At 42.2% G+C, this 26,545-nt stretch overlaps 1 protein-coding gene across 1 annotated transcript; it reads right to left on the bottom strand.

The window, feature by feature from the left end:
* Positions 1 to 798: 798 nt before the first annotated feature.
* Gbp5 (guanylate binding protein 5) lies at positions 799 to 26,209 on the bottom strand. Its single transcript, NM_153564.2, has 11 exons — positions 26,148 to 26,209; positions 22,397 to 22,590; positions 21,754 to 21,881; positions 20,018 to 20,127; positions 19,221 to 19,420; positions 18,649 to 18,891; positions 17,481 to 17,761; positions 16,226 to 16,438; positions 15,351 to 15,453; positions 15,047 to 15,228; positions 799 to 2,103 (listed from the first exon to the last, which is right to left on the bottom strand). The coding sequence occupies exons 2-11, from the start codon at positions 22,584 to 22,586 to the stop codon at positions 1,981 to 1,983; spliced, it is 1,773 nt and encodes a 590-aa protein (NP_705792.2). The 5' UTR covers positions 22,587 to 22,590; positions 26,148 to 26,209; the 3' UTR covers positions 799 to 1,980.
* Positions 26,210 to 26,545: the final 336 nt, after the last annotated feature.

Below are 26,545 nucleotides of genomic sequence, written 5' to 3'. Positions count from 1 at the left end.
GCCACTTTAGGAAGAAAACAATGGGTTGCGTACCTGTACTCTTTGCTTCAGCCCCTAGTGAATGCCCAAAGAAGACCCCTGTGTCTTGGGACTCAGGGTGTGCAGGGAGCAAATGCAGAGGCTGAAGGATGGGCATAAACAAGCAACATCTGACCACATGCCATCATTTTGCCACCCCAGCTGGCTCCTCCTATTACCCAATAGCAAGTATAGAAGTCATGGTTTGTGTTTATTTCTTCTCTTTTCTTTCCACCTTCACCATTCCTTAAAATGTATTCATGTTATTAACACAATTCTTCCATTCATAGAAGTAGGATAGATAGATAGATAGATAGATAGATAGATAGATAGATAGATACATAGATAGATACATAGATAGATAGATAGATAGATAGATAGATAGATAGATAGATAGATAGATAGATGTGAGTTTGTATGTAAAATTCCCTAATGCTGGCATTCAGAAGAAATCACTATTATTTTGTTGATTGTTCTTGCAGATTATGTTTCCTACTTGCTCTGAGCTGTCTATCTGGACTGTAACATCATGAAGCTAATTTAACTTGATTTCTATTCTAAATTAAATAGTAACTATTCAAGCTCCAAAATATTTATTTATTTATTTATTTATTTGAAATGAGAAAATAAATGTTAATCAATGTAGTTATAAGTGCTAAAAATGCTACATTTTATCTAAGTTTTCACTTTTTGCTTCTGCTCAGGTGCTTCTGTCCTATGACATGTGAATTTCAGTGTGAGCAAGAATTGTAGTATATAAAGTTGAGCCATACAGGTGAATCAATTTAGTGAATTTTATATTTTTATTCCATTTTATTGAACACAGAATGAGACTAACATAAACAGGCAATTCTCTCCCTCTCCCTCTCCCTCTCCCTCTCCCTCTCCCTCTCCCTCTCCCTCTCCCTCTCCCTCTCCCTCTCCCTCGCCCTCGCCCTCGCCCTCGCCCTCGCCCTCGCCCTCCCCCTCTCCCTCTCCCTCTCCCCATTGCCTTCTGGATAGATAAAGGCAAGGGCTACTTACTTTATTAGAACAAACTAAGGCTATTTCCAGGTGAACAACTACACTGAGACAATGCTTGCCAGATACATCTCAATATAAAAGGGAAATGCACATTCCAAACATAAATCTATCAATCTTAATTATGTTACCAACAATGTACAGCATGCAATTAAAAGAATTTTAAGACACACAGAAAAAACAAGAACAGGGGTTATTTTTTGTTTTTGTTTTTGTTTAAAGAAATAAAGCAAATCGACCCAGAAACAGAGACAGGCTTAGAATAGTGAGAAATCATTTTTAAACTTTACATTTTAAATCATCAAAATGATTTAAAATCAGTGTAATTACTGTGGTTAAGAATTCCTGTGGTAGAAAGTGAGCAATATACCTGGGCAAGTATAGACTTTAAGGAAGAAAAATGGAAACAGACAAATGGTGATTTTTGTGTATCAAAATTAAAGAGACTTTCTTTACCACTAATGACACAACAAGAGATAGAATGTGGACACAGCAGAATTCTAGAGGAACAAACCTCCCTCCATGTGTGAGTGACATGACAGTTATCCATGTGACAAGTGACAATGTGTTTGGGCTCCTAAGAAAGAAACAGAAAGGAAGAAGAACATGCAGATGGGCAGCGGACTGTACTGAGGAGCCAGCCCACTGCCACGGACTAGGGAACTCCACCCTGTTGAGAAATATGAATCTTTTCTGATTTCTCATTGGTGCCTTCTTCCTATGTCCACCAGAAGAAGAGATACCATTTGAGTTGTAGATGTGGCCAAGTTCTACTCCACTAACACCCCCCGAGTAACATAAAATATCTTGAGACAAATATGGCAGTTCGACAGGGGGCACTGAGGCTTCTTAACTTTTGATTGTCTGAAGTCCTTCAGTCTCTTGTTCCTTTGTGTCTTCAATGAGAAGCAAGAAGAAATGGAGGGCTCAGGTTTTGGCGTATTAGCTTATAACACAGTCATGATGATGTCTACGGTGGTGGTTCATTTCCCTCATGTGTTGGAGCTGCTGTTGAAGTGCTCTGAGTTGAGCTTCCTGCTCTGCCTTGATTCTATCAGCCTCTTCCTAAAAAGCAATAAACAGAAACAAAGAAGCTTAACAACAACAACAACAAAACCCTAAGATCAAACTCTGGTCTTATTCCTAAACCATTGTCATTTCCATACTTAAGTCAATCTATTGTAAGGAAGACAACCCCTGAAAAGCTCACTTCCATCAGTATATGTCGCCTACAAACATTCTATCACATTCCATCCTTTTTCTCCAGTTTCAGACATAGCATATTTCAATCTCTGAGCTGTTAGTGTCTTTAGAATTCCATCCCAACGCAGCCTTCTTCCTTAGATGGAGAAATCTCCTTGGTAATCTCAGTGACATATTCACTTCACTTCTTACCTACACATGGAATAGTGGCGGATATTTTTCTACATGAGACTGTATACAGAGCACTGAGGTGACAACCTGCCACCCAGAGTGTCAAGTGCAGCCCTCTGAGTCCGGGCTGAAGATTAGGGTGGGTTTGCCACATTTTGATTGGCAGCAAGTGATTGTCCACTTTGCTTTTCAGGAAAGCATGGGATATCAAAAATATGTTAGAGTAGCCCCTAAGAGAGCTACTGCCTGTAGACATATTCGCAAGTCAGAGAATGAATAGGGACAGTTTTTTAGGATTGATAGCTAAGAATTTCACATCAACTCTGCAGAAGCAGCAATACTGAAGTTCCCACCTGCAAGCTTGTGTGGTGTGTGATGCCTGCATTTGGCTTATTTTTGTGGGAAGTCACAGAATTCACCTGAGTGCTAGGGACACAAGAGTTCTGCTTCATGATGGTTAGATCAGTGAATGCATTCAAAGGGCTTTGTACCTGATAAACCATGCATACTGCTTCCTAGGTAATGAAGGACTAAAGAAACAAAGGTGTAGACCATGAGAAACAGCAATGGGTAAGACAAAACAGGAATGAAGACACAGACCATAAACTTCCTGTAAAAAAAAAAAAAAACCAACAACAACAACAACAACAAAAACCCACCATGACTAAGACACATGATTGTCTAGAGCAGAGGTAGTTAATGTGATCAAGAAACGCCTCCATTCTTATTTAATAATTGATTATGCCCACTCTGTGCCAAACATCATTCTAAACCCAAATATTTGAGCATTTACTATAATAATCTTGTAAAAACACATGTTGTTGCTGCCTCTACACTGCACCTGCTGCACCAGGAAACATTCCTGAACCCCCAAAAGACCACCAAGGAGCCGATCCCAAGGCAATCACATTGGGGTCTCTATTCAAGCCCAAGCTTGGGCTCCCTGACAACTCTGACCCAGCAGGAAGGTGGATCTCTAAGCCTAGTTTTAAGCAAGCATTTATAGAGGCAAGAATAGGGTATCTAGCCTAAAACACATCTGATTAGGGGGACATCATTATTGCCTTTAACATAATCGGCTGGTGCTGGGAACCAAAACATAATCAACTTTTCCTTTCTTTTTTTTCTTCTTTCTTTCTTTCTTTCTTTCTTTCTTTCTTTCTTTCTTTCTTTTTCCTGATTGGTGGTTGTTAGGAAGTGAAGTGCCAGGGGAAGAATTATAACCTTGAGGTATAGATTTGTTGAAGAATAACCTGGAAACTGGTGCTGGATGCAGGTTTTGTTGGGGGCTGGGGTAGCCTAGAAATCGGTGCTAGGTGTCAGTTTGTTAATTAACTTGAGTTCAACTTTAGGTCAGGTTCTGTAAGATAGGGTCTAAACCCAAAAGACTTGGGTCTCTCATTCCTCCCATTCTCGGGTAACTAGAAGGCCCAAACATGGCATTTCCTGGAGCTCATAGGCTTTGTTGTCTAGGTTTTGGAGGGACTGATAGTGACTATAACCATATGCTGAATATGTTTATGTCTCTCTAATGTTTAGTAAGGCCTTCTCAAATTTCGGCCATTGATTTTCTGACTATCTCTGTATGGAGCCTAGAGACTCTTGGAGGTGGGACATGTTATCTCATAACATAACTAGCCATGTCTTAGAGGGGATCAGGGTTGTCATTACCCAGTTTTTATGATGGCCCTGCAGTTTGTGTCATCCATCAATGGGAGACAGGAAGAGTCCTGAGGCTGAGTTTCCTCTTGCTGGTCAGGTCATCTTCAACTGCAAATGGATGCGTGATAGATCCACCACTGTAATCCTGTCAAACTTCAGGGCAATGGATGGTGTCAAGATGATAACACAGGACAGAGCTTCTGAGGCAGCGCCATCTTCCGCTCCAGACAACCGCCACCTTCCTGGTGAGAGCACAGGGGTCCGCCCGGCCCGAGAAGTTTCTGCCTCAGGCCCCGGCGGGAGCCTCCTTGGCTCCGGGACTCCGCGGAGGGCAGGCTGCACGGGTGACGGTGTGGAATACAGAGGCCAGCCATTTCTGGGACAGGCAAGAGCCACAGAGCTTCTGAGGCGGCACCATCTTTGGCTACAGACAACCAGCCACCTTCCTGGTGAGTGCACAGGGGTCCACCAGCCCGAGAGGTTTCTGCCTCAGGCCCCGGCGGGAGCCTCCTTCGCTCCGGGAGTCTGTGGAGGGCAGGCTGCACGGGTGAGGGTGTGGAATAAAGAGGCCAACAGTTTCTAGGACAGGCGAGAGCCACAGAGCTTCTGAGGCGGTGCCATCTTCGGCTCCAGACAACCGGGCACCTTCCTGGTGAGTGCACAGGGGTCCGCCCGGCCTGAGAGGTTTGTGCCTCAGGCCCCGGCGGGAGCCTCCTTGGCTCCGGGACTCCACTGAGGGCAGGTTGGACGGGTGACAGTGTGGAATACAGAGGCCAGCCGTTTCTGGGAAAGGCGAGATCCACAGAGCTTCTGAGGCGGCGCCATCTTCTGCTCCAGACAACCGGCCACCTTCCTGGCCAAAGCAACACAGCTTCTGGGAAAGATCCTGTTTTGGGCCTTCATCTTCAGCCAGGAGGAGGTCCAAACACCAGATAACTGGGCACCTTCCCTGAAAGAGGAGAGCTTGCCTGCAGAGACTGCTCTGACCACTGAAACTCAGAGGAGAGAGCTAGTCTCCCACATCTGCTGATAGAAGGTAACAAAATCACCAGAGGAACAATCTCTAAACAAAGACAACTATAACAACTAACTCCAGAGATTGCCAGATGGCGAAAGGTAAACGTAAGAATCCTACTAACAGTAACCAGGGCCACTCACCATCATCAGAACCCAGAACGCCCACTTTGCCCAGTCCAGGGCACCCTAACACACCTGAAAAGGTAGATCTGGATTTAAAAGCATATCTCTTGATGATGGTAGAGGACAAAAAGAAGGAATTTAATAAATCTCTTAAAGAACTACAGGAGAACACTGCTAAAGAGTTACAAGTCCTTAAAGAAAAACAGGAAAACACAACCAAACAGGTAGAAGTCCTTATAGAAAAACAGGAAAACACATCCAAACAGGTGATGGAAATGAACAAAACCATACTAGACCTAAAAAGGGAAGTAGACACAATAAAGAAAACCCAAAGTGAGGCAACCCTGGAGATAGAAACCCTAGGAAAGAAATCTGGAACCATAGATGCCAGCATCAGTAACAGAATACAGAGATAGAAGAGAGAATCTCAGGTACAGAAGATTCCATAGAGAACGTCGGCACAACAATCAAAGAAAATGGAAAATGCAAAAAGATCCTAACTCAAAACATCCAGGAAATCCAGGACACAATGAGAAGACCAAACCTACGGATAATAGGAGTGGATGAGAATGAAGATTTTCAACTCAAAGGACCAGCAAACATCTTCAACAAAATTATTGAAGAAAACTTCCCAAATCTAAAGAAAGAGATGCCCATGAACATACAAGAAGCCTACAGAACTCCAAATAGACTGGACCAGAAAAGAAATTCCTCCTGACACATAATAATCAGAACATCAAATGCACTAAATAAAGATAGAATACTAAAAGCAGTAAAAGAAAAAGGTCAAGTAACATATAAAGGCAAGCCTATCAGAATTACACCAGATTTTTCACCAGAGACTATGAAAGCCAGAAGAGCCTGGACAGATGTTATACAGACACTAAGAGAACACAAAATCCAGCCCAGGCTACTATACCCAGCCAAACTCTCAATTACCATAGATGGAGAAACCAAAGTATTCCACGACAAAACTAAATTCACCCATTATCTCTCCACGAATCCAGTCCTTCAAAGGATAATAACAGAAAAAAACCAATACAAGGACGGGAACCACTCCCTAGAAAAAACAAGAAGATAATCCCTCAACAAAACGAAAAGAAGACAGCCACAAGAACAGAATGCCAACTTTAACAACAAAAATAACAGGAAGCAACAATTACTTTTCCTTAATATCTCTTAATATCAATGGTCTCAACTCCCCAATAAAAAGACATAGACTAAGAAACTGGCTACACAAGCAAGACCCAACATTTTGCTGCTTACAGGAAACTCATCTCAGAGAAAAGATAGACACTACCTCAGAATGAAAGGCTGGAAAACAATTTTCCAAGCAAATGGTATGAAGAAACAAGCTGGAGTAGCCATCCTAATATCTGATAAGATTGACTTCCAACCCAAAGTCATCAAAAAAGACAAGGAGGGGCACTTCATACTCATCAAAGGTAAAATCCTCCAAAAGGAACTCTCAATTCTGAATATCTATGCTCCAAATACAAGGGCAGCCACATTCATTAAAGAAACTTTAGTAAAGCTCAAAGCACACATTGCACCTCACACAATAATAGTGGGAGACTTCAACACACCACTTTCACCAATGGACAGATCATGGAAACAGAAACTAAACGGGGACACAGTGAAACTAACAGAAGTGATGAAACAAATGGACTTAATAGATATCTACAGAACATTTTATCCTAAAACAAAAGGATATACCTTCTTCTCAGCACCTCATGGTACCGTCTCTAAAACTGACCACATAATTGGTCACAAAACAAGCCTCAACAGATACAAAAATATTGAAATTGTCCCATGCATCCTATCAGACCACCATGGACTAAGGCTGATCTTCAATAAAAAAATAAATAATAGAAAGCCAACATTCACGTGGAAACTGAACAACAGTCTTCTCAATGATACCTTGGTCAAGGAAGGAATAAAGAAAGAAATTAAGGACTTTTTGGAGTTTAATGAAAATGAAGCCACAACATACCCAAACTGATGGGACACAATGAAAGCATTCCTAAGAGGAAAACTCATAGCTCTGAGTGCCTCCAAAAAGAAACTAGAGAGAGCACACATTAGCAGCTTGACAACACACCTAAAAGGTCTAGAAGAAAAGGAAGCAAATTCACCCAAGAGGAGTAGACGGCAAGAAATAATCAAACTCAGGGGTGAAATCAACCAAGTGGAAACAAGAAGAACTATTCAAAGAATTAACCAAACAAGGAGTTGGTTCTTTGAGAAAATCAACAAGATAGATAAACCCTTAGCTAGACTCACTAGAGGGCACAGAGACAAAATCCTAATTAACAAAATCAGAAATGAAAAGGGAGACATAACAACAGATCCTGAAGAAATCCAAAACACCATCAGATCCTTCTACAAAAGGCTATACTCAACAAAACTGGAAAACCTGGACGAAATGGACAAATTTCTGGACAGATACCAGGTACCAAAGTTGAAACAGGATCAAGTTGACCATCTAAACAGTCCCATATCCCCTAAAGAAATAGAAGCAGTTATTAATAGTCTCCCAGCCAAAAAAAGTCCAGGACCAGACGGGTTTAGTGCAGAGTTCTATCAGACCTTCAAAGAAGACCTAATTCCAGTTCTTCACAAACTATTCCACAAAATAGAAACGGAAGGTATTCTACCCAACTCATTCTACGAAGCCACAATTACTCTGATACCTAAAACACAAAAAGACCCAACAAAGATAGAGAACTTCAGACCAATTTCCCTTATGAATATCGATGCAAAAATCCTCAATAAAGTTCTTGCTAACCGAATCCAAGAACACATCAAAACAATCATCCATCCTGACCAAGTAGGTTTCATCCCAGGGATGCAGGGATGGTTTAATATACGGAAATCCATCAATGTAATCCAGTATATAAACAAACTCAAAGACAAAAACCACATGATCATCTCGTTAGATGCTGAGAAAGCATTTGACAAAATCCAACACCCATTCATGATAAAAGTCTTGGAAAGATCAGGAATTCAAGGCCCATACATAAACACGATAAAAGCAATCTACAGCAAACCAATAGCCAACATCAAAGTAAATGGTGAGAAGCTGGAAGCAATCCCACTAAAATCAGGGACTAGACAAGGCTGTCCACTCTCGCCTATTCAACATTGTACTTGAAGTCCTAGCCAGAGCAATTAGACAACAAAAGGAGATCAAGGGGATACAAAGTGGAAAGGAAGAAGTCAAAATATCACTTTTTGCAGATGATATGATAGTATATATAAGTGACCCTAAAAATTCCACCAGAGAACTCCTAAGCCTGATAAACAGCTTCAATGAAGTAGCTGGATATAAAATAAACTCAAACAAGTCAATGGCCTTTCTGTACACAAAGGATAAACAGGCTGAGAAAGAAATTAGGGAAACAACACCCTTCTCAATAGTCACAAATAATATAAAATACCTTGGCGTGACTCTAACTAAGGAAGTGAAAGATCTGTATGATAAGAACTTCAAGTCTCTCAAGAAAGAAATTAAAGAAGATCTCAGAAGATGGAAAGATCTCCCATGCTCATGGATTGGCAGGATCAACATTGTAAAAATGGCTATCTTGCCAAAAGCAATCTACAGATTCAATGCAATCCCCATCAAAATTCGAACTCAATTCTTCAACGAATTAGAAAGGGCAATCGGCAGATTCATCTGGAATAACAAAAACCCGAGGATAGCAAAAACTCTTCTCAAGGATAAAAGAACCTCTGGTGGAATCACCATGCCGGACCTAAAACTGTACTACAGAGCAATTGTGATCAAAACTGCATGGTACTGGTATAGTGACAGACAAGTAGACCAATGGAACAGAATTGAAGACCCAGAGATGAACCCACACACCTATGGTCACTTGATCTTTGACAAGGGAGCAAAAACCATCCAGTGGAAAAAGACAGCATTTTCAACAAATGGTGCTGGCACAACTGGCGGTTATCATGTAGAAGAATGCGAATTGATCTATTTCTATCTCCTTGTACTAAGGTCAAATATAAGTGGATTAAGGAACTCCACATAAAACCAGAGACACTGAAACTTATAGAGGAGAAAGTAGGGAAAAGCCTTGAAGATATGGGTACAGGGGAAAAATTCCTGAATAGAACAGCAATGGCTTGTGCTGTAAGATAAAGAATCGATAAATGGGACCTCATAAAATTGCAAAGCTTCTGCAAAGCAAAAGACACCGTCAATAAGACAAAAAGGCCACCAACAGATTGGGAAAGGATCTTTACCTATCCCAAATCGGATAGGGGACTAATATCCAATATATATAAAGAACTCAAGAAGGTGGACTCCAGAAAATCAAATAACCCCATTAAAAAATGAGGCTCAGAGCTGAACAAAGAATTCTCACCTGAGGAATACCAAATGGCAGAGAAGCACCTGAAAAAATGTTCAACATCCTTAATCATCAGGGAAATGCAAATCAAAACAACACTGAGATTCCACTTCACTCCAGTCAGAATGGCAAAGATCAAAAATTCAGGTGACAGTAGATGCTGGCGAGGATGTGGAGAAAGGGAAACACTCCTCATTGTTGGTGGGATTTCAAGCTTATACAACCACTCTGGAAATCAGTCTGGCGGTTCCTCAGAAAATTGGACATTGTACTACCGGAGGATCCCGCAATACCTCTCCTGGGCATATATCCAGAAGATGTCCCAACCGGTAAGAAGAACACATGCTACACTATGTTCATAGCAGCCTTGTTTATAATAGCCAGAAGCTGGAAAGAACCCACATGCCCCTCAACAGAGGAATGGATACAGAAAATGTGGTACATTTACACAATGGAATACTACTCAGCTATTAAAAAAATGAATTTATGAAATTCCTAGGCAAATGGATGGACCTGGAGGGTATCATCCTGAGTGAAGTAACCCAATCACAAAGGAACTCGCACAATATGTACTCACTGATAAGTGGATATTAGCCCAGAAACTTAGGATACCCAAGATATAAGATACAACTTCCCAAACGCATGAAATTCAAGAAGAACGAAGACCAAAGTGTGGACACTTTACCCTTTCTTAGAAATGGGAACAAAACACCCATAGAAGGAGTTACAGAGACAAAATTTGGAGCTGTGACGAAAGGATGGACCATCTAGTGATTGCCATATGCAGGGATCCATTCCATAATCAGCTTCCAAATGCTGACACCATTGCATACACTAGCAAGATTTCGCTGAAAGGACCCAGATATAGCTCTCTCTTGTGAGACTATGCCGGGGCCTAGCAAACACAGAAGTAGACGCTCACAGTCAGCTATTGGATGGGTCACACGGCCCCTAATGGAGGAGCTAGAGAAAATACCCAAGGAGCAATAGGGAACTGCAACCCTATAGGTGGAACAACAATATGAACTAACCAGTACCTGGGAGCTCTTGTCTTTAGCTGCATATGTATCAAAAGATGGCCTAGTCGGCCATCACTGCAAAGAGAGGCCCATTGGACTTGCAAACTTTATATGCCCCAGTACAGGGGAACGCCAGGGCCAAAAAGGGGGAGTGGGTGGGTAGGGGATTGTGGGGGTGGGTATGGGGGACCTTTGGGATAGCATTGAAAATGTAAAGGAGGAAAATACCTAATTAAAAAAAAAGATTAAAGGGTAAAATATACTTTGAATTTTAATTTGAATTTTTGTTATAAATTACATATTTTAAAAAAAAAAGATGATAACACAGAAGCATTTAAATGAGATTTTAATGACCCCTGGCTGGAGGGGGACCTGTTTCATAAAGAACATGAAGTGTAGGCCAAACAAGTTTATGAGCCCATTGGACACCTTTGAGAACATCTAGCAATTGGCAATCATTGAACCCAGGGATGACCTTTGCCTGTACGTCAAGAATAATGCAGGGTGGTAACGCAAACATGATTTTAAAAGGGGTGAGTCCCATCTGGTAAGGGGAAGGGGTGGTGGAGGAATTTTACACCCAGTAGAGAGAGAAGGGAAGTAGAGTTAACTCAGTCATTGCCAGTGTCTTAGTTAAGGTCTCTTTTAGAGTTTTGCTCATTCTCTCTACCTGTCCTGAACTCCAGGGTCCATATGCACAATAAAGTTCCCAATAAATCTACAGAATATTGACTAGTCTCTGACTTACGTGGGACAAAACACTGGTCCACTGTCTGACCTATCATCTGAGGAAGTTCGTACCTTGGTAGTATGTCCTCTAAGAGCTTCTTTGTCACCGTGGATGTAGTTTTATGCTTGCTGAGGAAATCCTCAGTCCAAACTGAAAAGGCATCTATAAACATCAGTAAATATTTACATCTACATATTCTTGGTTTTTATCTCTGTGAAGTCTGTCTCCCAGTAGAGTCTAGGCTTTGTGCCTCTGAACCAACTGTCAGGGTTCTTCTCATTATCCACTATATTAGTTAGCTGGCAGGCTTTACCATTTTTGACCATCTCAGCTATCTTTGAGTTGGCACCCGCAATCCTGATATTAGCAAATCCTATATTATATAGACGCCCATGTGGGAAGAGCTGTGGATCTTCTGAGTGTGTGTAGTCCCATATCTTCTGGCTCAAGGAGTTTGTAATATGCTGTTCTCTACCATCCATCATAATGCTGTGTCATGGGCAAATTTCTAGTCCAGGTTATGCCATCTTTTGAATACTTAGGGTGGTCAAGGAGTATAGGGTCCCCTGGCTCCAGGGAAGTCAAAGGCAAGAGAGATTGTTGTTCTTTGAAACTGGGTCTTTTCCTTTCTGGTGTCCCAAGCAGTGGGTGATGGCCAGCTTTTTAGGCACCCATAGAGCCATTAGTAGGGAGAGGATTTTTTTTCTTTATATTTGATAGTCTTTTCTTCTGCCGTCAGGTCTCTCTATATAAATAGGCCAATGGACATGAGCGGTAGCAAAAGCATTGTGCCTTCCCAGCTCTAACACCTTGGTTAGAGCTATCAGTTCAACTTTCTGGACTGACATTCCTGCCAGGAGTGGCTCTGCCCATATGATCTCGGTGTTTGAGACAACCACTGACACTGTGTACTCCTGTCCCTTCTTAATGGAGCTGTTGCCAATGGTGAACCATACATTCGTCAAGGGGATATCCTGAAGATCTGGTCTGGTCCCATGGATATGGGTCAAAATGTCTAAACAGTAATACAGAGGCCCATCAAGGCCTGAGTCAGGCAGCAGGGTAGATGGGCTTAGGGCAGCTGGACCTGAAAGTTTATCTTAGGGGGATTTAAGAGGAGGGACGGGTAACGAGTCGTTCTGGCATTGGTGATAGTCAGGATTTGGCCCAGTGGCAGCTTGTCAGCATCCTTATCCAGGAGGGCTGTAGGTGTCGTAATGCACAAAAGAGGGAGGAGGACAATCTCTGTCAACTGGGACTCAGCTCTCTCATCCATAAAGAGATGGAAGGGCTTAATCTCTTCTGGCAACCCCAAAGCTGGTGTAGAGATTGCTTTCTGGCCTCGGAGAGCCATCTCTGACCTTCTCTTAATATGTTTCCCCCAGATCTAGGGAAGCTACTTGTGGTTGGCAGAGTAGGGCCTTCGAGATAGTCTAAATTTCCCAGGGTTGCTAGGAGGCCTTTCTAGGCATTTTTGTTTGGTTTCTGCGGACCCCAGGAGGTCATTTGTAAACTGTTGAAGAGAAATCTTCAGATTTCAGCAAGACAGAATGTTGAGCTCTATTACCAACAAGGAAGTGAGCGGGTTTTCTCTTTTCTCTTCTAAGCGAGGGCATTTAAGGCCCCGCTTATCACTTTTTCTAGAAGCCATGTGTTTCAGACATCTCCTATGGTCCTCTGGTTCAGCTGTGGCAGCCAACAGGATCTTTGCCAGATCTTGAATTTGTTGCTTCTGCTCTTTTCTACTGTCTTTTCTCTGTTTCTCTTCCTTCAACTGCTTTTCCTCTGCACTCTAGTATTATTATTATTAAGCATTTTCTCTGCCACTCAGACTTTTTTTTTCCCTTAACCTCTCAACGCTCTGGAGCTTTTTCTTAGTACCCAGTGCTGTGTGATTGATAAAAGCTACAGCTGCTGTTGCTTTGGACGTCCCTATGAACGTTTCTAAGAAAGCTGCAGACCACTCCTCATTTCTCTGACTAATACCTTATTCATCTTTGGCCAAACTGGTGGGCTGTCTTACAGCCACTTCGAGATCTGCCAATCAGCCTGGCAGTGAGACTTAGAGTCTCTCCTTAGCTTTAGCAGTGTTGAAGTTCTAATCTGGGTGGGTTGAAGGGAAAGCCAGCCTCAATAGCTGCCTGGTTGCTGGTGGGTTCTCCAGTAGGGCCAAGAACCAGTTTCCTAGCCTCTGTCTGTGATGAAAAGAACCTGCAAGAGCTGTTGGCAATCAGGCCAAGTGGGCTGGGGGCAGGGGGGGTGGAGGTGAAGAGGACTATTTCCAAGGGATTAATTACTGTAAAGGAGGAGTTCTGAGTTCTCTAGTTATAAAGTCACTAGTGGCAATGGGCCAATAGTGATGAGGTTGGTTTTCTTGATTTCCAACCAGCCTTTCAGTGCACAAGGGCAGGATGAAAGACTCGGGCTCGGAAGGCAGCCCCCTGTGGCATCAGAGGGGCTGGCTGCCCTGTGGCACAGCTGCTATCCCACCTGAGGGACTGAATAAGGTGGGGCTGCCTGTTGTCTGGAGAGGAAAAGTTTTCCTAATGATGACAGAAAGATTTTGTCCCCTAGTTTTAACTTAATGGAGTTGAAGGCACCTGTCCTATATTAAACATCTATCAAAATAGCCGCATAACAGAGACAATAAACATAAAACATAAGAAAAAATTGTCTTTTAACTTGTCCCTTCCCTTCAGGAAGGAACAAAAGTAACCAGATCAGTGGGTGTTCTTGGCTCTCCAAGGCCACACCCACCCCAGACCAGAACTCAGAATGCCTTCTGGTCCCATGTGGCCAAGGTCCCCTGGCATGCCTGCTTTAACTGCCTCTGCCTACAGATACAGATTTAAGGCCTCATTTCAAAACAGAATTACAGACTTGGCACCACTCAGAGTTTACAAACAGACAAATACACAGACAAGAATTACCATACGTAAACACATGGACAGACTCACAGACTCAGACAGACATTGAGACCTTCAGGGTTGAATCCTGGAGACCTTGGAGTTCCTGGCTAACACACCAATATGTTGTGCCAGAAAACATTCGTGAACCCCGAAAAGACCACCAAGGACCCGATTCTGAGGCAATCAAATTAGGATCTAGCCTCAAGTTTGGGCTCCCCATCAACCCTGGCAAAGCAGGAGCTCTGAGCCCAGTTTTAGGTGAGTATTTATAGAGGCAAAAAGAGAGGATCTAGCCTAATACACATCTGATTGGGAGGTGGGGGGCATTATGGCCCTTAACATAATTGGCTGGTGCTGGGAGCCATAAACTTAACTTCTGTAACCTTGGGGTGTAGATTTGTTGGAGAATAACCTGGAAAGAGATGCTAGATGCAGGTTTTGTTGGGGGGGGGGTTAGCCTAGAAAGTGATGCTAGATGTAGGTTTTGTTGTTGTGGGAGGTAGCCTGGAAACTGGTGCTAGAATGTTAGTTAACATGAGTTCAACCTCAGGTCAAGTTCTCTAAGATGGAATCTGAACCCAAAAGATTTGGTCTCTCACACCAAAGTACAGAGAGAGGGGACAACTTGCATAAACATGTTTGGTAAAAGGTGGTACCTGGGGTTGACGCCCCACAGTCTGGCTCTAGCATCCCTGCCCTGAGCTATCACCTGAGCCCGTCTCTCCTCATGAGCCATCAGATTGTCACCTTGACAGATGGGAGAGAGATGAGTAGCTAAGTAACACATGAGAGGAAATAGTTCACAAGTACCTGGGCTCTCTGCTTCAGGATCCACTGTTGCTCTTGTGCAACTCTTGCCTTCTCCAATGCTATTTGCCTCAATTGCTCTTGATGCTGTCTCTCCATCTCTGCTTTCCTTTGCTCTTCCTGGATGCGAATAGCCTCCAACCTCTGTGCTTCGAGCCGGGCAGCCTCTGCTCTTTCTTGTTCCGCTGAAGAAAAGCAAAACAATAAGACACGAGGAAGAGTACAGTGCTCTCTGCTTGCAAAAGCAGGCTGTGCTAGTGTTAGCTTTCCTGTGCATCATGTAATACTGGCTCCATTTCCTGCTCACCTTTACTCTGGATCTCCTTGTCTGTGAGAACCTGGTCTGTTTGTAGAATTGTACGGCTCACTGTTTCTTTGGCGTTCAAATAGGTCTGCAGCACTTCCTCAGCCTGGAACTCCCAAAAAGATGCTGTTATAATTAGGAAATGCTAATTTGCAACCTGGGAAATGTCTTTATTTCTTCTCTCGCTATCTCTCCTTCCTGAGGGATGCTCAGCCAGTACATGATGGGACTGTCCATCAGTCCTCATGCATGGGAACGATACTAGCCAGGCTAGTCACAGCACTCAGGAATGCTACAGGAACCAGTCTTATTTATGGGTATATAAATATGAACATTTGGGTGTTTTAAAAAACTAATATGGGTGCTGGAGCAGATACACTGGCTTCCGCTGAGGTGTACATCTCTATGGGCAAGCTAAACTTGGGACGTCTGAGACTTTTGTTTTTGTTTTAGTTTGCTTTGGCAGCAGGTTGGGGAGCTGCTTGGAAATCAAGCCAACAATCAGGAAAACAAAGCATAAAAATGAAGTACAGGTTGGAAATAAATAATCAAGTAAGGAGAATGAATTACATCATTTGAACCCTGGAATGTATCTACACATGGACTAAAAAGCCTTTTAAGCCAATCAGTTATTTGATTTCCTTAAACTGGCTTCAATAACAGAGATTCTTCCTTGTATCATCCCAATTAGTCCCTTTGACCTCGATGGCTGCCACGGAAGTCTAGTGATCACAACGATGGGTTGCGTTTATCTACAGCAGCCACTGAAGCTCTCCACCATAACATCTGTGCCAGGCGCATGTTCAGGCAGCAGAAGAGAAACTCACAGGCAGAGACATAGAGCACATCACTTCACCTGTACTGGGGATGAAGGATACCTGTGTTCCCTTCCCTGGCTGCTGACGGTAATTTGCCTTCAGCTGTTCCATCCTCTGAAGGAAGAGCTTGTGGCCTCCTGGTTTATGATAGAACTCCTGCGCCACTTCTTGTTCCAGAGGCTTAAAAATACTCCCAAGTAGGGTTGAGCAGAGGGCTGCAGAAGCATCCGCGTTCTTCTTACAAATCTCATCCTGCTTTGCACTTAGTAGGCTCTGTAAATGGACCAAAACAAAACAAAAATACAAACAAACACAAACATGGAGACGTTAGATGCACTTCAGCATTTCTGAGAATTGTTTTTTCAAAAGAATCTACATTTTATTTTCTTAGAAACCTAGGGAATGTATATAAGATTATATCCTTATCGAAGCTGGGAAAGTTGTAAGAGTAATAGTCTGTGAACAAAGTTATTTTTATTTGGCACTAGAAGTTTCTTCATTTTTAAACAGCAGATTAACTACGCTGTTTTATTAAGGGAAAGTGAGAAAGAACTTGTGTGAGTAGGGACACCCTGTCATGTTCTTTTTATTCCTTCATAGCTTGACATTTTGCTGCATTTATACAGCTGAGGCTCGCTCCTGGTTTCCATTGTAACCTCCTCTCACCTTTTCTCCATTATCCATAGAAACCCTTCTTAGTGCCAAGAAGTCACTCTCCGTGTGTGTGTGTGTGTGTGTGTGTGTGTGTGTGTCCCACTGAATTTAGTTAGATTAGTTGAAACTCTTTTATCAAGAGATTACTTCTACCTTAGATGTGATTTTATGATTGCAGAGCTCTAATGGGCACCATAACTTTAAATGCAATCAACTTTATAACAACATTTTTTTTTCAGATTTTCTACCTCAAGATGAGTGTGAAATTGAATCACTGTCTTCACCTGCTTATTCTACATTCATTGTATCTTAGTAGATGTGAAGGCAATTCTATCTACTTGATCAATAAAGTGTAAATACTTTCTTAATGAAGATCTTTAATAAAGTAAAATAATTTTTTCCCATGGGGAGAACATAGGACAGGTGGGAGGATATGTGTGTGTGTGTGTGTGTGTGTGTGTGTGTGTGTGTGTATTTGTGTGTGTGTGTGTGTGAATGTCAAGATCCTTAAATAAACTCAGACCAAGCCCACATAAGTGACTGTCATCTCTTTGCAGACTAGTGGTAACTGATTGTTTTTATTAGTTTTATTGCATATCTTGCAGGAGTATTCTTGCCTTCTGTGACCCTGATGTCTATAACAAATACAGAAAATAATGACCTCCAATTCTTTCTGGAAAAATTCACCCTCATCCTTGAACGAATGCTTCCTGAAGATTTCTATGGCCTCTCGCTCACAGGTCCGGTGCAGGTCCAGCAGCTCCTGGAGGGTCTCTGTGGGCAGCTGCACCTTCTCGCTCATCAGCTGATCGTAGTGACCAATGGCCTTTTGAACTGCTGCAGAGTTCTCCCTCCGGGCCAAGGTTACTACTGTGTTCTCTATGGAAGGCAGAGCCCCGCTGTTGATGGCATCGACATAAGTCAGCACCAGGCTTTCTAGACCTTCAGAAAAGGAAAAGATGCCTGTATCATGTCCAGGAGTCTACACGAGTTCACTCTGACCATGCTAACTATGTATTGCCTGAAGTCTTTCAGTCTTCTGGACAATATTCAAATGGCCCCGAGGAGCTATGTGATTAAGAAGACAAGTTGTTCTTTCTTTGAGGAAAAACATACAAAAACAACAATAAATCATAAGCTAGTCTTTGTTGAAAGAAGAAAAATAGAATTCTCAAGATCTATGTGATGGCCTACATTTTATCCTCCTACATAAAGAAATAAGATGATCATATAAAAGTTGTGGTTTTAATTTGATTAAAATGTTTGCTTTAAGTTTCCTTTCCCTTTTTTTCCTCTCAGTTTTCTATTTCATTCACCGTTTCCCCTTTTTGTTTTGTTTTATCACAATCAAGGTGGCATGAGTTAATTTCCTCTGTAAATAGGATTCAGTGACCTAGATCTTATTCTTCACCAGAACTGCCTCGTTTTTCTTCCTTGCCAGCTTCTTAATGAAGGTAACGCAGATTCCATTCATGTTAGAGTAAGCATTTGCCACGTTCTAAATCATGGGGTTCTGCATTAAGATGCAATCATCAAATACTGTGTCACATAATAAAAATCCCCTTGTGTAGATGTGGTCAACCCATGTGAGTTAATGTGTTTCAAGAGTAAAAGCTTCTCTAAACTTCACATCTTTGTTCTTATTAAACTTGATGTACCTCTGAGGTTTTACTAAACAAATACTAGAAGTGTATTGATTTCTGAACACAGTACACTGAATATCCATCATAGCTAATACTAACCCATTTGTCAATTCATCAACAAAGATTCTCTGTGTGTCCATTACTCTCTATGATGAGTTGGAATAAAATTTTTTAAAAAGTACTCACGAGGTCCGTTGACCTGGATGCCTCCTGGAAGAGTCTTGGTCTTAGATTGGGTGAAGATGTGTGAACAGAATTCTGAAAGGTCCTGCACAAAATCTGAGTTCAGCTCCTCGTTGCTGAGTGTTGGAAGCTGGGAAAGCTTACTTCCAAGCGCAGGAGCGTCAAAAACAAAGCATTTCTTTACTGGGAAGAACTTCTGTATGCACAGCCGCGGTAGATTGAATGTTTGAGTTCTTTCATCGCTACCTAGAGAAGGAAATACAAGATTTGTCTATAATACAATTTATATCCACTTTAATCTATATGCTTTATATAAATGTCCTTTCCCCTGATACTGCATAAAGATTTAAACCTAACTAGCAAAGGAAACAATAAAAGAGAGAAATTTGTTCAATAACTGAGACTAATGGAATTTAATATTGAACCTGTTAGTTCATTCTCAATTAAATAATCACTATTATTTTGTAGAAGTGCTTGGAGGGGAAATATGGAAAATGATATACTTAGCTGCATTATTAAAAACAAAATAATCCTGGGTACTTTTCTTTCTTTTTCCCAAAAGGAAGCTCTGTTACCTTGCTTCAGCTTCAGTGAATTCTCCAGATATTCATCTGATGTGATGGCATGCCCATTGGCTTGCAGGTCCAGGAAGAAATCTCTCAGAGTCCACACCAAGTCTGGGAAGAAGCTCATGTCAGCAGGTCCCTCACCCTCAGTTTGATTAGAATCAGAGGAGTTTCTTGTCCGGAGCAAGTCTGTCAGTTCTGTCACATTGCTGAGACACAATTGAGGAAAGCTGCCAGAAGCGGGGCTGCATCTAAGGCTGCCTTAAACCTCTTCTACACTAACTGAATCAACCACACATCAGTGACATGCATGAGGGTTCTTTTCTTTGTTTCTACTCTACATCATGTTTTAACATGTGTGCACATGTGTGTGTTGTACACAAGAGTTTGCCTTTGTGTGTGTGCACTTCTATGTGTGCAGATGTATGAATCTGTTGAGGCCAGACATTGGTACTGGATATCTTCTTTTAGTACTCTCCACCTTGATTTTTAGGACAGAGTCTCTTGCTGACTGTGAAACTGTCTGATTGGTGTAATAAGCCCTTGGTGCCTGTCCACACCCACACTCAGCCTGGGGTTATAGGTACACACTGCCATGCCTTGCTTTTTGTGTGGATGCTATGGATCCAAACTCATGTCCTTGTTTCTCTGTGACAAAGACTGAGACCTTTGTCACATGAGAATTTCACTGACTGAGCCATCTCCTTAGCTCCTGTATTTAGTAGTTACTAGTCTACCAGGTCTCATAGGTGCACAGGTGGCAGGCTCTTTCCATCCCAGTGATGTCCTGGACCACAAAAGGATACTGCAATAGGTCGATAGCCCCCTGGTCAATTTTGTTCATAGTGTTGTATACAAAGGTGCTACTGAGGAGGATTGCTAGTGCAAAGATCTGAGTATCATTCTTTTTATCATCCTGGAAATGAGAACAAATGTGAAGCATGTCTCAGGTCATTCTCGAGGGAGTACCACTAAAAATCAGATGTTGATGTGCAAACACTAACAAAAGAAACAAGAGTATTTGCAGGGAGGCATTTTGCATGCTCTTGTCATCAGTAATTTTATGATGATCTGTTCCTTGCAAACTCACTAGTCTTTCTTCTAATGATTCCTAGGTAGTTGCAAAATGAATAATAGAGTTAATGTCTATCTAAGTGTTTATATTTATATTTAATACTTAAAATAGTTAAAACTAAAGTTTTACAGGGGCAGACAGAACTTACACGTGATATATATGCATATGCATGTATATATATTCCCCACAAGCAAGTTGCTGACTCCAAAGACAATGCTGTGAAATGAGTTTATAACTATTTTTCCCATGGTGCAGATGAGTAAGTCAAGTTCAAATTATGGCTTGTCATCTTTGAATCTTACCAAATCAGAAAAATTTAAAAAGAACAAACAAACAAACAAACAAGTAAACAAACAAAAACTCTTTCACAATGGACATCCAAGAGAAGGATCTAGCTATGTCCCAGAACCAGGTCAAGCTGGTTCATGAAACGCACATCTTCCCAAATCCAAGGAGGAGTCTACATGGAAGCTTGAAGTCGGTGGTGATGGAAACATTTAGGAAAAAGTCAAGTGCTGCACACTGAAGTGCTGTATTTGTGCTGAGGGGTGTGTTCAACACTTACCAGCATTCAATGAGAAAATGCCCATGCTGTCCACTGTTTGCACAATGAGTCAGAAAAGAGAAACAGAAAAAACATTTGGGAAGACTTTCTCCTTTTGCCAAAATCATGGAGCTACAAGTACTATAAGCATGATTTAGGCAACTCGATCTAAGCAGTCACCAACTATTAGTCCATAATCTCTCCAGGGCTAGGTTTGCAACAGTGACTTTACTCCCATCATGTTTAAGTCCCTTGGAAATACTTAGTAACCCCAGTGCTGATTCTGCCTTGGGAAGATATTTTTCCACTCCTTGAATCCAAGCTCTATTTAAAAGTGGGGAGAAAAATATGAGGTGTTGGCATTTAGTCTAGGCTCTGCCCCACAGTTACCTGGCAACAGCCAGGTGTGCCTGACTCACTATAAAGGGGGCTGCTTCCCCCTCCCTCCTCTCTCTCTTGCTCTCTTGTTCTCTTGCTCTCACTCCTTATCCTCTCTCTTCCCATTCACTTCCCTCCTCTTTCCACATGCTCATGGTCAGCCTCTACTCCTCTTCTCTCTCTCTCTCTCTCTCTCTCTCTCTCTCTCTCTCTCTCTCTCTCTCTCTCTCTTTCTCTCTCTCTCAGACCCTCAACTCCCCTCGCCATGTTCTGAATAAACTCTAGTCTATACTATACATCGTGTGCCTGGTACTTCAGAGAAAGGGATGCCTCAGCATGGACCCACGGAGGCACCCCCTTCCCCCCACACCTTATCACACCTCCACCAAGCATGTTTCTTCCTTCTTTATTTTTATAAAACACAGCATGCGGAGGTCAACTGAAAATACCAATTCAACTGGTGGTGAGAAGGGAAATTCCTGCTTTATGAATATTTCAAGTTATCAGGAGATGAATCCCATCCAAACAGAATCCTCTCTCCTTACCTTCTCCACATCTCCCAGGCCTTCAGTGTCAAGCAGAACCAAAGTGTGGTCTGGCTTTTGGGGGTGAGGCACACACCACATCCAGATCCCCTTGGTGTGAGACTGTACAGTGGATCCAACAGAAAAGCCTGGAAAGCAAGCAGGAGAGATGGAAGAGAGGTCTGGAATTCATGTATTCCCTTGAGAATTTAAGCTAAGATGTAAGCGAGAGAAGATGACAAGACAGTGCACATGGCCAGTGATGGTGGGAATGGACGCAGAGGAATGGGAAAATAATACTAAGGACTGAAAGTTGGGATCTGATGTTTTTTTTAAAACATCATTTCGTGCTTCTAAAAATTTGGTAGTTTGAATTTATTTCATTGAATTTATTCCACTGATGTCTTACTTCCTAAAAAAGGAACATGTTTTACCCTTTTTTCCAGAAACGTATTGAGGAATAAACACATGCTAAGTCACAGAGAGAGAGAGAGAGAGAGAGAGAGCTTCCCTTTATCTCCCATCTGATGCCAACAGCAGCTGTGGCACAAACACAAGCTTTCTGTAGCCAGCAAGGTCCCCGACTTTCTCTCCTCACACCCTAGGCTGGATGTGCTCAGCCTGTGTGGCTGGAGAAGACTCAGCAAGCACTGTAGGTACTCACCCTTCTCCTTCCCAGCCAGCTTGTTCATCAGGTAGGATTTGCCTGTGCGATAAAGACCCACAATGGCTACCACCACCACTGGCTGTGTGATGGCAGACAGAATCTTCAGGGCTTCCTGGTTAGTTACTAGGTGTCCCTCGGTGCTCCCAATGAGGCACAAGGGTTCTGGCATGTGAATCTCTGGGGCCATGTCTCTGCAGGGGAAGAAATAGGGTGACCTGAAATTTCTAGTGTTTAAGGAAAAACATCTTACCCACTAAACCTTAGAACAAATGACCCATTAGGTTTGCCCAAGTTTCTGAGAAATTGAAAAATAAAACCTAGGCCGGGCGTGGTGGCACACGCCTTTAATCCCAGCACTCGGGAGGCAGAGGCAGGCGGATTTCTGAGTTCGAGGCCAGCCTGGTCTACAGAGTGAGTTTCAGGACAGCCAGGGCTACACAGAGAAACCCTGTCTCGAAAAACCAAAAAAAAAAAAAAAAAAAAAAAAAAAAAGTATTAAAAAAAAGAAAAATAAAACCTAAAAAGAAATAGCAAAACACAATAATTCCCTGCACAGACCTGCAATAGCATTCCCCACAGCCTCTTAAATACTTGATACACACAGGAAATCCATATCCTTGGCCTCTCTATTGACAGTTTGTGTCTAGCTCATTCCACTGGCTTCTGGCTTGCCACTATTCCTTGGTTTATACCTGCTGATTTCCCTGGAGAAAGTGGCTGTCACTGTATGACCAAACTGACTACTTTACTATTTATTATTCCCCAAGCAATAATGCCAACACACATCATTTTTTAAAATTGCACATGTTTACTTTTTAAAGCTGTACTCTTTTTTTTCCAAAGAAAGCATCTTTTATACAGCTGTGAATGTCCTTTATTAGCCTCAAATTTCAAAGTCTGATCATTTTTGAGACTAGCAAAGTTATTAAAATGACATCATCCCTCCACCCTGACAGTTATCTAATAAAACAGTGCACGCTGAATGATATAAGTAACACTTGCTTTTTTTTTACTTTTTTTATTGTGGAGACAGCTATCTTTCATTTTAGTACTGATTATTTATTGTAGAAGCTAAAAAGCCACGATCTCCATCAAGTTTATTTTTCATTTCAATATTAGCACAAAAAGACTTGTGCCTGTTTCACTAGCAGACATAAAAAGTATGTGTTTCTTTTTTTTTTTTTTTTTTTTTTTTTTGATTTTCGAGACAGGGTTTCTCTGTATAACTCTGGCTGTCCTGGAACTAACTCACTTTGTAGACCAGGCTGGCCTCGAACTCAGAAATCCACCTGCCTCTGCCTCCCAAATGCTGGGATTAAAGGTGTACGCCACCACGCCCGACTTGCGTAAAGTATGTGTTTCTTTATTGTTGTATTTATGATCATAAAGACAGATTCTCTCTTCATCCTCAGGCGGGGCAGGGCAAATCATGACTCAAGCCCTTGAGCAAGAAATTGAAACAGAAGCTGTTTGAATGGGAGCAGGCAGGGGAAGATGAATCACAGATGGAGCTACATTAAAGCGTGGACATTAGGAAGTGCCTAGCACGAGCCCTTGCCAGAAAGCAGCAGAGAATTGAGAATCTCCGGTGCCAAGGGCCTTCCATTCCAGTCCATTCCTGGCACAATATTGCTACCCTGTGTCAATAGAATTCTGCTTGCCTTATTTGTACACAGCAGGAGTGAGAATGGCTCTTGCGGAGTATATTGGTGTGGGAAGCTTGCACTGATGATCTACAAGGCTAGAACAAGAATGGTACCAACCACAAGAAAGGTGGGGGGGGGGGGCTTATAGACCCTTGTGTTTTTGGATGATGTCAGTAACAGAAGAAGAAACTAATTTAAATGGGTTCTCAGCCTTTGTGAAGAACAGTAGTACTGTGTATCTCTAGCATTCCTAGTATTTAAACATTGGCACCAAATGGTATCTGGATGAAATCCTTAATGCTTTTATCGGAGCCAAACCTCTGATGTCATCACATAGTGAATGTTCTCCAGCCATGTTTTTAAATTCATTATTCTGTCTTGTGTAGCTTGGCCTGTGATTCAGGAATACATTCTCTCTGTCAAAGTCTCACAACTTTCAGGGGGCTGGAGTGATGACTCAGCTGTTAAGAGCACCCACCACTCTCCCAGAGGACCCAGATATGATTCCAAAAACCTACATGTTAGATCACAATTATCTGTAACTCCATTGCCAAGGGATCCAATGCCCTCATGGACCTCTGTGGGCTCCAGACACACATATGTTACATAGACATACAAACAGGCAAACACCCATACATACACACACACACACACACACACACACACATATGCATATATATGTATATATACATATATACATAAATATACATATATATACATAAAACTAGATAAAATCGGGTTTTTATTTGTAAGTTCCACTTAATATTGATTTCCAGTCTCATCCTTGCAACTGAGTAGCATTATGATGTCATTCAAGTCTTCCCTACAATTCTGCTTCCTACAAGCCAGACGTAACCAAATCAATATGCATTTATATCAGTAGAGGGTTGGGCTAGAGATATTGGCTCAGTGACTAAGAGCACTTGAGGCTCTTGTAGACCTGGATTTTGTTCCCTTAACCCATACCAGGTGGCTCACAACTACCTATAACACCAGTCCTGGGGGACTAAAATACACTCAGGCACACACATAAATAAAATAATTATAAAAAAAAAGAAGAGAAGAGAAGAGAAGAGAAGAGAAGAGAAGAGAAGAGAAGAGAAGAGAAGAGAAGAGAAGAGAAGAGAAGAAGAGAAATGTTCACACAAGGGGAGGACTGTAGGGAAGAAGGTCACCAAGAAATCTGAAAGTACTGAAAGGTGCTGGAGATGAACTTCTGGTGTTTGCTCAGTTTTTGCGTTTATATTCTTATCTGTTCTTTAAGTATGATATGCATGAGGCACGGGACACAGCAAGAAGTCAAAAGAGTTCCCAGGAGCGATCCGCATAGCCAGACCATACCGGCCAAATAGGTCATTTTTTGATTCGTCAACATATAAAGGTAGAGACAATATTGTAGCAGAGACAGAATCCAACACAAATGGGGTTTAAAAGTGAGTGACTGCCCAGGAAAAGCAAACACGGAACCTTTAAGAGATGGCAGTGCAGCGAAAATGCTCACTGCTGTCAGCAAACCTCTTCCTGTGTGCCTTGGAGTTCTCTCTCTCTCTCTCTCTCTCTCTCTCTCTCTCTCTCTCTCTCTCTCTCTCTCTCTCTCTCGCAGCTCTGGCTGTGAATTTGTCCCAAGCTCCAATGAGGACAAGCATCGGCCCACATATAGAGCCTTGCTGTCTGGGAATTCACTTCCCGACAATGGGAGCGCTGGTTAGAGCCCCAGTCTCAGACCTTTTACTGCGCAGCTCATGCTCTGCTATATTGTTCATGCAAACAGTATGGTTGCCTGCTATTCTGGAGGTGATTCTGTTCTAAACAGCAACTAGGGATGCCAAGAAGTTAGAACAAGCGGAGATAAACAGTTGGAAGTCATTTCTACCTTTCAGTTTAATCTCTTCACACTCTGCCCTCTCATTAACAGGAAACAATAACGGCACTGAATAAACACTCGGACTGCTGGACAAGGAATTCTGCTTCTCTGAGAACACTGCTGTTTAATCTCTAATGGGGCTGAGCCAGCATCCAGGCTAGGATGCATCCCATCCTGGATAAAGTAGTCTAAAAAATAATTCCTAACAGTCTCTTCCCACCCCTGCTCCAGGTCTTACCTTAAGAAAAACTGAAGAGCGGGAGCAGGGGCCAGTAAGAACACTGCTTCAAACGGGACTCTGCAAGAGGACAAACTCGTTGCACCCTTATTTATCTGTGCTTGGTTCTGAGAAATAACGGCCAGCCCTGGGAATTTCCTTTCCTCTCCCAGAGAGCTGGGAGAGAACTTGATTATGAAACGCAAGAACAGGAATCTGCAAAAGGGTTCTCTAAACTGAAATTGAAACTACACAAGTTCAGACTGTATAGTTGAAGGGGATTTTCAAAAGCAGAAGGCTTGAATGTCACTGAACTAATTTCCCAGAAGTTGCCCACAATCTGAAAGAGAACGTTGACATCGTTTGTCATTGTTTCAAGCGCTGTTTATTTTATTCCTTTGAACGAGGGTGATAATTTT

The sequence above is a fragment of the Mus musculus genome, chromosome 3 (genome assembly GCF_000001635.26).
Source record: "Mus musculus strain C57BL/6J chromosome 3, GRCm38.p6 C57BL/6J".
In the NCBI taxonomy this organism is placed as follows: Eukaryota; Metazoa; Chordata; class Mammalia; order Rodentia; family Muridae; genus Mus; species Mus musculus.
The sequence above is the reverse complement of the archived record's forward strand: the minus strand, read 5'-3'. Positions and strand labels throughout refer to the sequence as shown.